The 16,142-nt window shown below is 39.1% G+C and overlaps 1 protein-coding gene across 3 annotated transcripts in view; it reads left to right on the forward strand.

The window, feature by feature from the left end:
- Positions 1 to 427: 427 nt before the first annotated feature.
- FNIP1 (folliculin interacting protein 1) overlaps positions 428 to 16,142 on the forward strand; it is a 170,735-nt gene continuing 155,020 nt past the window's right edge. For 2 of the 3 annotated variants that reach the window (XR_004349143.1, XM_032626260.1), the window contains exon 1: positions 448 to 629. Coding sequence is in view for 2 of the 3 variants with exons in the window: in XM_032626260.1 (XP_032482151.1) it covers positions 538 to 629 (92 nt within the window). In the remaining variant the exon portion in view is untranslated. Of the gene's footprint in view, positions 630 to 16,142 lie in introns of all 3 variants that reach the window. The other variant, XM_032626261.1, reaches the window with a different exon arrangement.

The raw sequence follows: 16,142 nt of genomic DNA on the forward strand, positions 1-16,142 counted from the left end.
AGCCGCAGAGACTGAGGGGGGGACGACGGGAGAGGGGCGACTGCCAGTGGGGCCCTGAACTTCTCTCTGTCGTGGGTGCGGGAAGCGGAAGGTTTCTACACTCCAAAGTCCCTGGCGTCGTCCCCGCGGCACCCTGCTGTAGACTCAGGTAGCAACTAACAGCGTCACGGAGAAGGACCGCGACCGGTACACGTTACTTCTTCACGTCCCCAGCCACCCCAGCTTCCCGCCCCTCCCCTCCCCACATGCCCCGCCCCGTGAGCTGCCACGTGAGGACATCCACTGGCCAGCCTATGGGCGCCAGCTCCGCCCCACGGCCCCGCCTTGCACCCTGCTCCGCGCGCCACCACGTGATGCGGCTCACCGCCAGCCAATGGACGCCGGCCTTGCCTCGCGCCCCGCCCCGCGCGCCGTGGCCGTTTGAAGTGACTAATTTCTGTCATATGACTGAGGCGCCTATGGGGGTGGCGGGGCAGCTCTAAGAGCTGGGGCCTGGCGAGTGCCCTGTGGAGCGACCCCGGCCTGGCCGTGGCCATCATGGCCCCTACGCTGTTCCAGAAGCTCTTCAGCAAGAGGAGCGGTTTGGGCGCGCCCGGTCGGGACGCGAGGGACCCGGATTGCGCGTTCAGGTAGGTCGCTGCAGGGCGAGGGGCGAGCGGCGAGGGGCGCGGAGCCGATGGCCTAGTGGGCTTTGGCTTCCAGAGGCGCTGGGGCTTTCGGTGCTTACGCTTGAGCGGCAGCGTCGCCCCGGGACCGGGATCAGGGCCGCGGTCGGGAGGGGCCGGGCAGCTGCAGACCTGCGCTGGAGGGTTCGAGCGAGGTCCTGTCTCGCCTACCCCCCTCTCCCACGGTTGCCCCTTCCCCCTCGTCCGGGGCTGTTTGTTTACGTCCTGCTCGGCAGCCACGCGCTACTCTGCCCCTCCGGACCCAGCATCGCGGCCTGAGCTTAGGGTCCACACGCCTTCCTGGCGACGCGTAGAGTTGGGCGCGGGCTGGATTGGACCTCTACCGCCGTCCTCCGGGCCGAAAAGTTCTCCCCTCCTCCCCGCGGCCAGTCGTCCTCTGGGTGCTCCATTCCAGCTTGGTTGCTCTTGTGGAGAGAGCCGCACGTTTCGGCCAACCTTCGGAGTAGAGAACGCCGGAGGAGCGTGTAGGCAAGCTGCTGTTATTTCAGATTTGTAAACCTAAATTGGAGGTGTGCACATACCGGACCCAGTGGCCTTAATGTTGCCGAAGGAGAAATGTGAAACCTAAGAGTTTGTGGTTTTTACTGACCAGAATGAAGCTGCGCTGAATCAAATGAAGCATGGCCGTAGAATTGACCATCCCCTTGGAACTGTTACTAAAAACGAGTTTTTAAAAATTGAGAACGGTAGCAACATATTTTGTGGTATTACAGGCTTTGTTAATTTTTGGTTACAGTACCTGTTGCTGATAGAAAAACTTTTAAAAATTGTAAGACAATAGAATATAAACCTGAATTCTAGGTAAAATTTAGTTTCGAAACTGCATTTGAAGAGATTATGTCTTTCAAACAGCCTTCATACTTGTTGCCGTGTGGAAACTTGTAAATGTAACTAGGCTAAATGTCAAATATCCCTCAAACCTGGTAGGATAGCATAGAGGCCAGTTGTACAGTAGTAGTAGGAAGAGATGAGTATCTGTTAAATTTTGCAGTAGCCAGAGTCTGGAATGAGTGTACCACACTGGTTGAAAAGGTTTTGATAATCTTAAAATTATTCACTCTCTCTTGCTAATGCAGGTCCCATTACTAAACATTCAGTAACTTGTGGAATTGAAGTATTAAATGGAAAGAAATTTGACTTTTAGAGGAAGAAAAATCTCAGTGGTGAACATTTTGGAACAGTACTTAGTAAAAGTTATCTAGCTTTTGGTCTTTTCTACTGGGAAATAAATGTCTTGCCATGCTTATCTAATGACTTTAAAGATTTCTTTAGTGTTTTTCTTTTGAAAAGTGAAAGTGCAGTATAGATAGTACTACATTGAGCCATATAGTAAATCAAGGGTTAGTAGAAAGCAAGTTCAGGAGGGATATTAAAAAGGTGACATTTGAATAGGTTTTCTATTTCTGGGTAAAGATTTACTTTGGGGTACCCAAGTTTCCAAGCATCTCAAGTTATTCTTGGGAAAAAAAGTTTATTTTTTTAAAATGTAAACTCTACTATATGTTTGTGTAGTACTACTTTAGAGTTGCCAAAGCACTTTCTCATCAGTTATCTCATGTGATGTTTCACAACAACCTTGTGAGATAGGGCAAGTAGCAGTATAGATAACTACATGATCCTTTTTATGTGTAAGAATTATGTGTAAGCACAAAAACTGCAGTACAATATGGAAAAATGCGTAGAAGTGTACATGTGAGGAAATGAAAACTGGGTAATGTCACACAATTAGTAACTTGCAAATTTAATCAACCCAATCTTTTTTTTTTAACACCTTCATTGAGCTATAATTTACATACAATAAAATCGAGCCATTTGAAGTCTATAGTTATATGAATTTTGTTACATGTATACAGTCGTGTACCCACCACCCCAATGAAGTTTTAGAACACTCCATCATCCAAAAAATTCCCTCATGCCCCTTTGCTATCATTTCTTAATGCCTTCTCACCCAGGGCAATCACTGACTTGCTTTTGTCTAATGACAGAGGTTTTGACTTTTCTGGAATTTCATATAAATGTAATCATACTGTTTATAGTCTTTTGTGTCTGGCTATTTTAACTCAGAGTGATGATTTTGAGATTCATCCATGTTGTTGCATTTATCTGTAGTTCGTTCCATTTTTTGCTGAATAGTGTTCCATTGTATGGGTATAGCACAGTTTATCCATTCACTGGTTGGCAGACTTTTGGGTTGTTTTCAGATTTGGGCTGTAATAACAATGCTGCTGTGAACGTTTGTGAACAAATCTTTATGCGGAAATACATTTTCATTTCTCTTGGAGTGGGATTGCTGGGTCATATGCTAAGTGTATGCTTAACTTTTTAAAAAAATTGCCAAACTTTTCTAAAGTAGTTGTACCATTTGTATTCCGACTAGTAGTGTATGAGGTTACAGTTGCTCCAGATTCTCTCCAAATCCAGATATTGTTAGTCTGATTTTTTAAATTAAAAAAATTTTTTGTATTGTAAAAAACACCTAACATAAAATATACTATGTTAACCATATTGGAGTCTCTTTAAAAATTTATTTTTATTATTTATTTAAAAATTTTAAAATTGAAGTATAGTTGACTTACAATGTTGTGTTAGTTTCAGGTATACAGCAAAGTGAATCTGTTATACATATATTAATACACATATCCACTCTTCTTTAGATTCTTTTCCCATACTAATGGGTATAGTGGTATCTTGTGTGGTTTTAATTTGCATTTTCCAAATAATAAACGGTGTTTCGCATCTTTTTATGTAACTCATGTTTTTGAGTAGACTAAAATTTAGTTTTTATTCCAGTATACCATGGTTTTCATTCTAGAATACTGTTTTGGTTTTGTTTGTTTTAGTCAGTGTAAGTTGTTAAATAAGGCTTGGACACAGCCATTGGCAACTAACTATAGCTCAGCCTGTGAGAGTCAGTTCCTAGAGTAAACAATATATGAGGCCCAATAGTCATAAGCCATAATAGGGCTCTTGGGTAGGAAAGACCTGAAATAGAGAAGTCTTAGGAGCTTTTCAGTATTGTTTTTCATGGTTACTCCACTGAAAAAGATGGTCAGGGATTACCCCCTTCCATTCAGTCTGAACTCCCTTACCTTATAGGTTTCTGGTGTTTTGTCCTATCTAAGGTTCTTGAGCTGGAGGTAAGTGTGTAGGGTATCACAGGGAGAATATTATTTTAATCATATATAGAACTAAAACAGTAATTTGTTTTAATCTTTTAAAGAATTTGGGAAAGACAGGGAAGATACTGCTTTATGTTTTCTCCATCAGGCCACTTTCCAGGGGAAGTAAGATTTAAGTGTAAGTCTAATAACTGCAGTACATATAAAATGATTGCTTTAAAAATAAAATTCTCTTCATCTAAAAATGATGTTAATAATGGCAACTGTGCAGGGTTGTCATGAGGTATATTAGTGAAGGTAACACTAAACTGCGTTGTATTAATAAATAAGCTAAGTCTCAAAAAAAAGTTCTTGAAAGAAGCCTAATTTGACGAAGAAGATTGTTTTAGAGTTATATATCTGTAGGACATAATTCATGTTTTGTTCAAAAAACAGTTTCTGTATTTTTATTTTATTCCTAATACATGAATGTTTGCTCTTTTTGTCTGTATCAGTTAACAACCTCTTAACTGGTCTTTCTGTCATCACTCTTGCCTTTCTCCAAACTATTCTGAACACTTCATCCTTTAAAAAAATGCTAATTCTGATCATGGTCAGCAGGCAAAATGGTATAGAATTTAAAATCTCCACAACACAGAGGTATTTTAAGGATTCAAAGAGATAAATCATGTTGAGCAGTTAATGCAGTGCTTTAGTGCATGGCTTTCACAACCAGAAGTTGTTTTTGCTGTGATGATCTTATGCTTATGTATAAAACCATTCAGTTTAGGACCAAACTCCTTAACATAGCCTGTGGTGGTGTAGCTTCTGTGAAGTCTCTAGTCTTGACCTTTTAATTTTTTTTAATAAGGTCATTTTTTAACATAGCCATTAAGCTACTATTATCCCTTATATTATCTATTAATATTATATATCTAGGGACTTCCCTGGTGGCGCAGTGGTTAAGAATCCGCCTGCCAATGCAGGGGACACGGGTTCGATCCCTGGTCCGGGAAGATCCCACGTGCCGCGGAGCAACTAAGCCCGTGTGCCACAACTACTGAGCCTGTGCTCTAGAGCCCGCGAGTCACAATTACTGAGCCCGCGTACCACAACTACTGAAGCCCACGTGCCTGGAGCCCGTGCTCTGCAACAAGAGAAGCCACCACAATGAGAAGCCCGCACACCACAATTACTGAAGCCCACGTGCCTGGAGCCCGTGCTCTGCAACAAGAGAAGCCACCACAATGAGAAGCCCGCACACCACTACAAAAAATAGCCTCGGCTTGATGCAACTAGAGAAAGCCTGTGCGCAGCAACGAAGACCCAATGCAGCCCCCCCAAAAATATACATATATATATATATATACATCTATTAATATTATCTACTAGTCTATATTCAAATTTTCTTAGTTGTCTCAGGATGTCTTTTTACAGTAGGTTTGTTTGAATCAGTCTGCATATTGAATTTGCCGTTATGTGTCTTAAGTAATTTTTATTCCACAACGGCCTCCCCCCCTCCCTTTTAAAAATAGCATTTGTTGTTTTTAAACTGGGTATTTTTCCTATGAAATTTCCCACATTGTCTATTTGCCTGTTTGCTCTCTAATGGTTTCCTTTAATTCACTGGTTCCCAGCAATCTTTTAACAAGACCTTCCAGGTGATTCTGAATGCTCAAGTTTGAGAACCACTGCTATAACTTATTCTCTTTCCTGAAAACTGGTGGTTAGTTTACTAGATTCAGGTTCAGTTTTTGTTTTTTTTTTTCTTTTTTTTGCGGTACGTGGGCCTCTCACCGCTGTGGCCCCTCCCGGTGCAGAGCACAGGCTCCGGCCGCGCAGGCCCAGTGGCCATGGCCCACGGGCCCAGCCGCTCCGCGGCACGCGGGATCCTCCCGGACCGGGGCACGAACCCGTGTCCCCTGCGTCGGCAGGCGGACTCTCAACCACTGCGCCACCAGGGAAGCCCCATTTTTTTTTTAATTAAAATATTCCAAAGATTTTGCAGTGTACTTCGTATCCATACGTAATGTCTGTTTGTCCCATTTTTTAGTGCTGCTAAGATTGATCAGTGGTTTCAGGTGGTATCAGCTTTATTCTTCCATTATAAAGTTCACCCTTCACTAATGGTTTTAGCGTCTTCTGTTGGTTATTGCCTGAATCCATTATCTTGTTAGGGGATGCAAATGGTAATATTCTGATTCTTTAATTCTTTCTGCATTTATTTCCTGGAAGAACTTTCTCTTACTACTTATTTGGTTATTTGCTACAGGAAAGTCAGCATCAAAGTTTATCACTTTTGAGAATAATTTATGATGAGTTCAATGAAGGTTTTCATTTTAATTATCATTTTTTAGTATTACCATCACCTCTTGGATTTTAATGTGTTTTAATCCATTACCATCAAATTGTCCCGTCTTTAGCCAGTGGCAGACTTTTCAAGTTGACTTCTGTGCCCTTTGACATGATCTGATCTCATTAATCTTTGATAACTTGTTGCTTTCTTCTGGACTTGTCTTAATCTAATCACCTTCCTTTTCTATGATTTTATCACCTTGGATTTGTTTTAGGTTTTGGGATGTGCCATGCTGTGCTGTTCTTTGTTTTTGGCGTAGTTTTATATACCTTTTTGTTTAGCTTTTTATACTGATCATCTGGGCTTATCCTAATTATTCTTTCTCCAGGAAGCCATTTCTGATTTCTCCCTGAGTTTGGTTTCACTGTAATTTTCTTCCATAGGTTTCTGTATTTCCTGCTGTGACATCTATCACAGCTGTCATTACTTGTCCACACCTCTCTTCTTTGCTTGCTTGAGAGCGCTCTTCAACTTCAAGGTGTATTTTGGAGTTAGAACTTTGTAAGCCACATGATGGGTTGTTTGTGGGGAACAAATGCCTAGGTTTCTGTCTGGAGCAGCTAGGTAGATGCCGTTTTCGAAGGAGAGACTATGATACTGTGGAGGCCTATCTTGAACACCTCATCAAAAGTAGCAGCTCTCTCCCCTGTTCTCTGTCAGAGCACACTGTTTATATACTTCATAGTTCTTTTTACAACTTATCATCTCTCTCCCTCAAGTTCACATTGTGAGTCAGTGTATACAGCACAGTGCCTGAGCTTGTGCTCAGTAAATATTTGTAGAATGAATATGTTAAATAATTTTAAGGGCAGAAAGAGTCAGAAGTTCTGTTTTGGACATTTGGTCTAGTGTTAATTACTAATGAGATATTTATTTGTCAGTTTAATAAAGTAAATCTGGAGTTCACAGTAGAGCGTGGGCCTGGAGATAATGAACTTGGGCTTAGGGTCAATGGTCAATATTAAAGCTAAGGGAATGGGTGAGATAATCTAGGAAAAGGGTGTATGTAGGTAGAGAATTGGAAAGAACAGATTTTGTACTGAGGAAATCTAAAATGTACAGATGTGGGGGAGGAAAGTCTACAAAGAAAGAATGGCCAGAGAGATAGGGGGAAGGCCAGTGGTGTGTGGCGTTAGGAAAGCTCAGAAAGGGAAGTGTTTAAAAAATGATGGAGTGATAAATTATTTTGTATACTGGTTGCTGACAGGCCTTATGAGATCAAAAACAGAAAAGTATAGTTGGAGTTGTCAAGTTAGAGACAACTGGTGATCTTAATGGTTTTTTTTTTCTGAGGGGGCATGTTCGGGGGAAAGAGTGAGATGTGTATTAAATGAAAAGGGAGGAAATGGCTTCACTGCTAAAGCTTTCTATTTCTGTAGGGGAAGCAATCTGTAGTGCTGCGATATCTTTTCACTTTCAGTATTCTGATTTTATGTCACATTTTGAGCTTCTGAAGTTTTTAAAGGCTAGCTTCTCAATATTATCAATGCTTGTAAGAATCATACTTAAGAAGTTTTTATTTAATGTGATTTTTAAACATTTGTTCATTCACAAGTTTTTTTTTTTTTTTTTTGCGGTACGCCGCGGGCCTCTCACTGTTGTGGCCTCTCCCGTTGCGGAGCACAGGCTTCGGACGTGCAGGCTCAGCGGCCATGGCTCACGGACCTAGCCGCTCCGCGGCATGTGGGATCTTCCTGGACCGGGGCACGAACCCGTGTCCCCTGCATCGGCAGGCAGACTCTCAACCACTGCGCCACCAGGGAAGCCCACAAGTTTTTTTAAATTAAAAAAAAAACACCCCTTCATAAACTGTACCTTTTAATCTTATATTAGAGATAGAAGTTATAATATTCTTTACAGAGACTCCTGTGAGAGAGTATCTTATTAAAGTGAGAAGCTGAGAATTTTAAGTTAATTTCATGTTAATGAAATCAATATTTGGTTCTAAGAGTCTAATTTTGCAATAAGAAATACAAATTTTTTTTGTTTTTTTTAAAAACATCTTTATTGGAGTATAATTGCTTTACAATGGTGTGTTAGTTTCTGCTTTATAACCAAGTGAATCAGCTATACATATACATATATCCCCATATCTCCTCCCTCTTGCATCTCCCTCCCATCCTCCCTATCCCACCCATCTAGGTGGTCACAAAGCACCAAGCTGATCTCCCTGTGCTATGTGGCTGCTTCCCACTAGCTATCTATTTTACATTTGGTAGTGTATATATGTCCATGCCACTCTCTCACTTTGTCCCAGCTTTTTATTGTTAATTTGATTTGCTTTTCCATCTCTAAGTAGTGGTATTAGATTTGTTTTTTGGAACCATGTTTATTGAAAGAAAATAGCTTAGTAAAAAATGCAGCTTTAATATTCAACTTATAAAACTTGGACCTCATTTCTTACTAATATAATAACTATTGTCTTAAATCTTGATGAGTTTAAGTTATCTTTTAGGAGAGACTTGTTTAAAAAAAAACTCCCCCATGTAAAACATAACAATCTTCTTTATTTTTTTTAAATTAATTTTTATTTTTAAAACATTTTTATTGGAGTATAATTGCTTTACAATGGTGTGTTAGTTTCAGCTTTATAACAAAGTGAATTAGAATTAGTTATACATATACATATATCCCCACATCTCTTCCCTCTTGCATCTCCCTCCCTTCCACCCTCCCTATCGAACCCTTCTAGCTGGTCACAAAGCACTGAGCTGATCTCCCTGTGCTGTGCTATGCGACTGCTTCCCACTAGCTAGCTATTTTACATTTGGTAGTGTATATATGTCCATATATATACACTACCACTCTTTCACTTTGTCCCAGCTTATCCTTCCCCCTCCCCGTGTAGAATCTTCTTTATTAAAAGGAGTCCTAAACTAGTCTTACACAATCTTACTTCTGTTCCTGGCACTACCATTCTCTTAGTCTACCAAGTTGAAAGTCAGAGAATCATCTTTTACTCTTTCCTCTAATTGCCTCATTTGGTCATTTGTTAAGTCCTGTTGATTCAAATTCTGCAACATCTTAGTTCTTTTTCATTTTCCACAGCCATCATCTCATTTAGACCTTTAATGCTTTTCGTAAAAATTTGCCATAACTTTCCCACTTCATATGTGTTCCCCTCTATACTATCCTGCTAAATTGACTTTCTTAAACCATAATTCTGGTCAATTCACTCAGAAATCTCCTTTGACTCCCTGTTGCTTAATAGTGGTTTGCTCTGTGCCAAGCACTGCTCTAAGTGCTCTACACATATTAATTCATTTAATTCTCACAATAGCTTTATTATAAAGTAGGTCTGATTATCCCTATTTTATAGATGAGAGAATAGAGGCACAGAGAAGTTAAGGACCTTGTCCCAGGTCACACATTTAGTAAGTGATATAATTAAGATATAAATTCAGACATTTGAGTTCCAGATCCTTTTTTTAAACGAAGTCCAAGCTCTTCAGCTTTTCATGTCAGCCTCCTTTAGAGTTGTAGCTTACTGTAATGGACCTGGGTTCAGATCCCTGCCCCAGTGGTTCCTGTATATATAACCTTGGGAAGCAGTATCATGTCATCATTAAAGGTGCTGTGGTGTATGCATGTCACACTGGGGGAGAGGATGCTGAAAAGATTGTCCGTTGTATCTACCATCTTAGAGTTGTTTTGAGGATTAAATGGCATGGTAGTCTCTCAAATGTTAAAATTCTTTCCCATACTCCCTCATCCTTCAGTTTATTCTTTCCAGTCTTCCTTCTAATTTTTCCTCTAGCTGTGGGCTCTGAATCAGATTACTTGATGTTTCTTGAGAATATTCTGGTTCATGTTTGCACACTGCTTGAAATTACATGGCTACGACACATCTCTCTTAAGGCTACAATAGAAACCATGTTTTTGCATCAAGGCAGTTATTTTCTTGGGTTGTAATTGCTTCTTTATGGACCTATATACTTCACTAGACTGTAGGTTCCATAGGGCACAACCATGGTCTAACTTGTTTAGTGCTGTATTCCTGGTGTTTGACTCACAGAAGGCATTCAGTAAATATTTGATGAATGAGTGAATGAATAAAAATAGTCACTGATTGAAAAATTTTTAATTCCTTTAACCAAGGATGTTTCTGTTTTGGGTTATTTGTCTAAAGTAGTTATTTCTCTGTACTTTGAGCACATTTTTCTTTGACATCAGTGTTTACCAATTTAAAGGAAAATTCCATTGTTATTTTGATCTTTTTAAGATAGCAAGAATGGTCTGATTTTCCAGAAATAGGTTAGATTCTCTATTTATATCTCTTGTAACACCTCATACTTTCCCTTCCTACCATTTTTCACGTTCAGAATATGAGTGTGTATATGTGTGTGTACACAGAGTCTTCTCTGACGTACTCAGTATATGCTGAATGGATAAAAGAATGAGTAAATGAACTCATTCTTTTATCCATTGAGTAATGTATTCTTTTTGGTAGTGGGAGTTTATTTCAAGAACACAAGAGGTTTTGAGGTACCATGGAATTTCTTTTCCATTTGAGCATACTAGGTCCTTAGACCTTCTGATTTTTAAGCAGACCTTATGGGGAAGTGGAGCAACAATTTAACCTGGCTCTTTGGGGACACAGCCAGAGCTCTAGGGATCTGCTTCCTTGTACTCACGTTGCCCAGTATATAGTATCCCTTGACACAACGGCATTTTATCCCAAGTCACCCCAGAGAGATTACACCCTAGTGTAATCCTAATAGAGTGGCAAGAGTTGGTTTCAAGGGCATGTGGGTTTCAGTTTATACTGTTATGATCCCATTTGTAGGATGCAGCTGTCAGGCTCTTTGCAGCTTTTTGGCCTGCTTTCCCACCCTGTTATATAATTTTTAAAGTTTTCCATTTATATCAAGAAACTACAGATGGTGACGTTAATGAGAAGGTGAATGAAATCGAGTAGTGATATGATTCCCACAAATAGGGATTTTGTATTAAGTTTTATATTAATTTCTATTAATTCCTAATTACTTCAGAATATAAAACATATATACTATACATTTATTGAATGCAGAAATATAATATTATTTGTGAATAATCAAAGAAATACCTGAACATAGTTTAAACATTAGACAGTAAAATCCCATGTTAATGCACGCGCTGTGACATAAGTGGCTCCTGGACCCATGGAACTTCTGACTGGCTGGCTCACGGGCCTAGCCGCTCCGCGGCATGTGGGATCTTCCCCGACCGGGGCATGAACCCACATCCCCTGCATCGGCAGGCGGACTCTCTACCACTGCGCCATCAGGGAAGCCCATAGACAAGCTTTTTACATGTGAATCTGACTCTAAATTTATGTGTTGAATTTTTTGCCCCCAGCCCAACAACATTATGGCAGGCATTTACTTAGAGTAAGTTCCTCCAATCCAGTCCTGAACCTAGATGCAACTGCTTTTTTAATTGTTTGGTGTTTGCTTAAGTATTTGCTTTTATATTTAAAAATTATGTGAATAGACTGTTTTATAAAAAATTTATTCATCTTAGACATTAATTTCTTGTATTGATAAAGATTTAGGTCTTAAACATGCACACATATACACACACTCATGCATACCCTTCCCTTTCTTCTTCATTCTTCCAAAATTACAATTTTTGGTTAGTTTAGATAATCAAGGTTAACTATATTATTGTATTATAAATGTTTACTGCTGAGCTAAATATATTTTATGTTTTATTGTTCTTTTTTTTACTTACCTCTTGGAGTTAATTGCCTTTTCTTCTTTTTCTTTTTTTGGTTTGCCCTGTTTTCTTTGAAATCTTTAGCTAAGTATTACAGCTCCATAAAATACCTCTCAAAACAACTTCTCTCTCTTAGTTAAACCTAGTCGATAATTGACTTTTTAAAAAATACTTATTTCTTTATTTGACTGTGCCAGGTCTTAGTTGTGGTCTGTGGGGTCTTTGGGGATCTTCAGTTGTGGCATGCAGGATCCTAAGTTGTGGCATGCGGACTCTTAGTTGCGGCATGTGGGATCTACTTCCCTGACCAGGGGTCGAACCTGGGCCCCCTGCATTGGGATCATGGAGTCTTAACCACTGGACCACAAGGGAAGTCCCTAGATAGTTGATAATTAATATTTTTTCCTCCTGGATATGTCCATCTTGGAACCATCTGCCCTTCTCTGGCTCTAGTTTGTACTTCTTGCCCTGTAGGTCTGCTCCACAGCAACATGATGAGCCTTCCTTTGCCTTCCTCCTGGAAATTCCTTTGACCTTTAAAAGTTAGGATCTTCTGTAGACTGGCTTTCATGACTTCTTCGTTTTTGGATTGTTCCCTTGTTTTGGTGCTGCCTATCCCTCTTGGAGCTTCCTGAGAATGATTGTTTGAGATAAATTTTTTGAGACTTCGCACGTGTGAAAAAGTGTTTATTCTATTTTTGTGTTTGGTTGGCAATCTAGTAGATGCACAGTTCTATGCTGAGAATCATTTTAATTCAGAAATTTGAAGGTATTGCTCCCTTGTCTTCTGTCTTCCAATATTGATACTGAAAAGGCTGGAGCTATAACTCTCAGCCCCCAGGAAGCTTTTGGAATTTTCTGTTTTCTCTATTTTGTTCTGAAATTTCACAGTGATGAACCTGTACCTTTGTTTTTTAAAAAAATTCATTGGTTTATACTTGATGGGCCTTTCAATCTGGAGACGCCCTGAGGCTGGTGCAACTCTGACAAGTTTCCCAAGAACATAAATATTTGTTATGTATAAGGGGTGGGTTAAGAGAGAAGATGAAGGACATTTTGACATCCTGTGGAGGATATGCTTTTTGTTCCTTTGTCTCTCCTCTACCTTCCAAAGGGCCTTACGTTTCCAAGGCCTTTGCTTCTCAGGGGCTCTGAGGAGATGAATCGTTCGGTTGCTCCTAGACATTTATTGACATTTAGGTTGTAGCTGCTTATGTTTTTGAAAAGTTAGTTGCTACTTTTCATCTTTCAAATGTTTATTGCGGTCTCTTTATGCTTGAAATTTTTCCTCTCATATTGTCTTTGTCTTAAATATGTACGTATATATGTATATATTTGTGTGCGTGTGTGTATATATATGTATACACACACACACACATACAAACACACACACTTCATTTACTGTCATTTGAATGGGATTTGAATGTATCAGTGTACCAGTGCTTAACCTGGATTTCCTAAAAAAGTTTTTAAACTTATGAAATATTTCAAACCAAAAAGTAAAGAGAATGTTACAACAGTACCCATCTTTAACAGTTATCAACATTTTGTTTCTTTTTGTTTGTTTCATTCTCTCTTCCCCCAACTTATTTTAAATATTAATACTATTATTTGTTGTTGTTGGAATATTTTAAAGTACACTCCAAAAATCCTGTCATTTCACTCATGAATACTTGAGTATGAATCTCTAAACGATTACTATTATTCCTGAAAATTAACAGTGATTCCTTAATATTTAATACTCAGCCCATGTTCAGTTTCCCCTGATTGTCTCAGAAATGTCTTTTTAGAGTTTGAAGTTGGATTCTAATTTGTCTGTAGAATATTGCATATTTGGATTTGGATCTGATTTCATCTTCACTGTGTCCTTTACCTTGTTCCTCTCTCCACCTTATTTTCTTTAAATTGGGAGTTAGATCTCAGACTTGATTGGATTTAGGTGCAGGGTTTTGTTTTGTTTCTGTTTCCTGTTTGTTTTGTATTGTTTCCTGAGACTACTTCGTAGGGGCGCTGTGTACTTCTTACTGCATTTTATCAGGAAGCACATAACCTCTGGTTGTCCCACTTTAAGGTTGATCAGCAGGTTCAGGTGGTGTGAGCCTGATTCCTCCATTTTAAAGTTGCCCATCAACTGTTCACCTAATGGATTTAGCTTCTATTTATGCTGATTATTAGATTATTTCAGTGATTCTCAAACTTTAGTATGCATCAGAATCTCTTGGAGAGCCGGTGAAATTTTTGTAAACAATAGATGGTCCTTGGAAATTTGAGGACTGATGTTGATGTTTGAATTCCGAAGTGGTTCTTTGTACTACAACTGTAGCTGTGATCTTCAGTTTTAGAAGCTTCTAGTAAAGCTAGTTAATATAGGCTGTATCACTCATTTCTTGTGCTTGTATCTAGCAAATGTGTCTGCTATTTTAAAAACAATATATAACAGCTTCATTAGATATAATTTACACTTTATATAAATTATAAATTTATAATTCACCCGCTTAAAGTGTGTAATTCAGTTGTTTTTAGTTTATTCACAAAGTTATGCCGCCATCACCACAATCAATATTAGAATTTTTTTTTTTTTTTTGGCTATGCTGCATGGCTTATGAGATCTTAGTTCCCTGACCAGTGATCAAACCCGGGCCTCCTGTAGTGGAAGAGTGGAGTCCCAACCGCTGGACTGCCAGGGACTTCCCAATATTAGAACGTTTTTATCACCAGAAAAGAAACCCTGTACCCATTAGCAGTAATTCTCAATTACCCTACCCACTACCACCCACATTCCCCCAGCCTTAGACAACCACTAATCTACTTCCTGTCTCTGTAGGTTTGCCTGTTCTGGACATTACGTATAAATGAAAGCGTACAATATATGGTCTTTTGTGACTGGGTTCTTTTACTTAGCATATGTTTTTAAAGTTCATTCATGTTATAGCATGTATCAGTAGTTTAGTCCTTTATATTGATGAATAATATCTCATTGTATGGGATATCATATTTGTCCGTTCATCAGTTAGTAGACATTTGGGTTGTTTCCACTATTTGGCTGGCTATTATGAGTAATTCTGCTGTGAACTTTTGTGTACACGTTTTTGTGTGAACGTGTTTTCATTTCTCTTGGGCATATATTAGGAATGAAATTGTTGGGTCATACGGTATGTGTAAAATTTTGAAGAACTGCCATTCTGTTTTCCAAAGAATCCACTGACATAGCTTTGTGCTGCTGAGACAAAATATCAACCTAGAATTGATATACAGTGAGACTTGTTTGAGAGTCTAACATACACATATATGTGACAAACAAAAGGTGAGGGAATTCCACTAATAGAAAAATGTTTGCAGTGCAAGAATAAATGGTTAAGATAAACAACAAGGTCCTACTGTATAGCACAAGGAACTATATCCAGTCTCCTGGGATAAACCATAATGGAAAAGAACATTAAAAAAAGAATGTATATATGTGTAAAGCTGAGTCACTTTGCTGTACAGCAGAGATTGGCACAACATTGTAAATCAACTGTACTTCAATTAAAAAAAAATGGTAAGGAAAAAGAAACGGACAATATAAAATGAGACATGTGGGTAAATCTACACAGATATTGGTAGTATGAAAACAACAGACATGTCAAACAGAGCTTAAATATTGGAAAACAGTACCATGCTAGAGGGTAGTTGAGATGGAGAGAATGAAGTAGAATTAAAACATTCTGTGGCCATAAACAAGACCAAAAGACAATGCTCAGAATGGGAGAAAATATTTGCAAATGAAGCAACTGACAAAGGATTAATCTCCGAAATTTATAAGCAGCTCATGCAGCTTAATAACAAAAAACCAAACAACCCAATCCAAAAATGGGCAGAAGACCTAAATAGACATTTTTCCAAAGAAGATATACAGACTGCCAACAAACACATGAAAGAATGCTCAACATCATTAATCATTAGAGAAATGCAAATCAAAACTACAATGAGATATCATCTCACACCGGTCAGAATAGCCATCATCAAAAAATCTACAAACAATAAATGCTGGAGAGGGTGCGGAGAAAAAGGAACACTCTTGCATTGCTGGTGGGAATGTGAATTGGTACAGCCACTATGGAGAACAGTATGGAGGTTCCTTAAAAATCTACAAATAGAACTACCATATGACCCAGCAATCCCACTACTGGGCATATACCCTGAGAAAACCATAATTCAAAAAGAGTCATGTACCAAAATGTTCATTGCAGCTCTATTTACAATAGCCAGGAGATGGAAACAACCTAAGTGTCCATCGTCGGATGAATGGATAAAGAAGATGTGGCA

This window comes from Phocoena sinus, chromosome 3, assembly GCF_008692025.1.
Source record: "Phocoena sinus isolate mPhoSin1 chromosome 3, mPhoSin1.pri, whole genome shotgun sequence".
Taxonomy (NCBI): Eukaryota; Metazoa; Chordata; class Mammalia; order Artiodactyla; family Phocoenidae; genus Phocoena; species Phocoena sinus.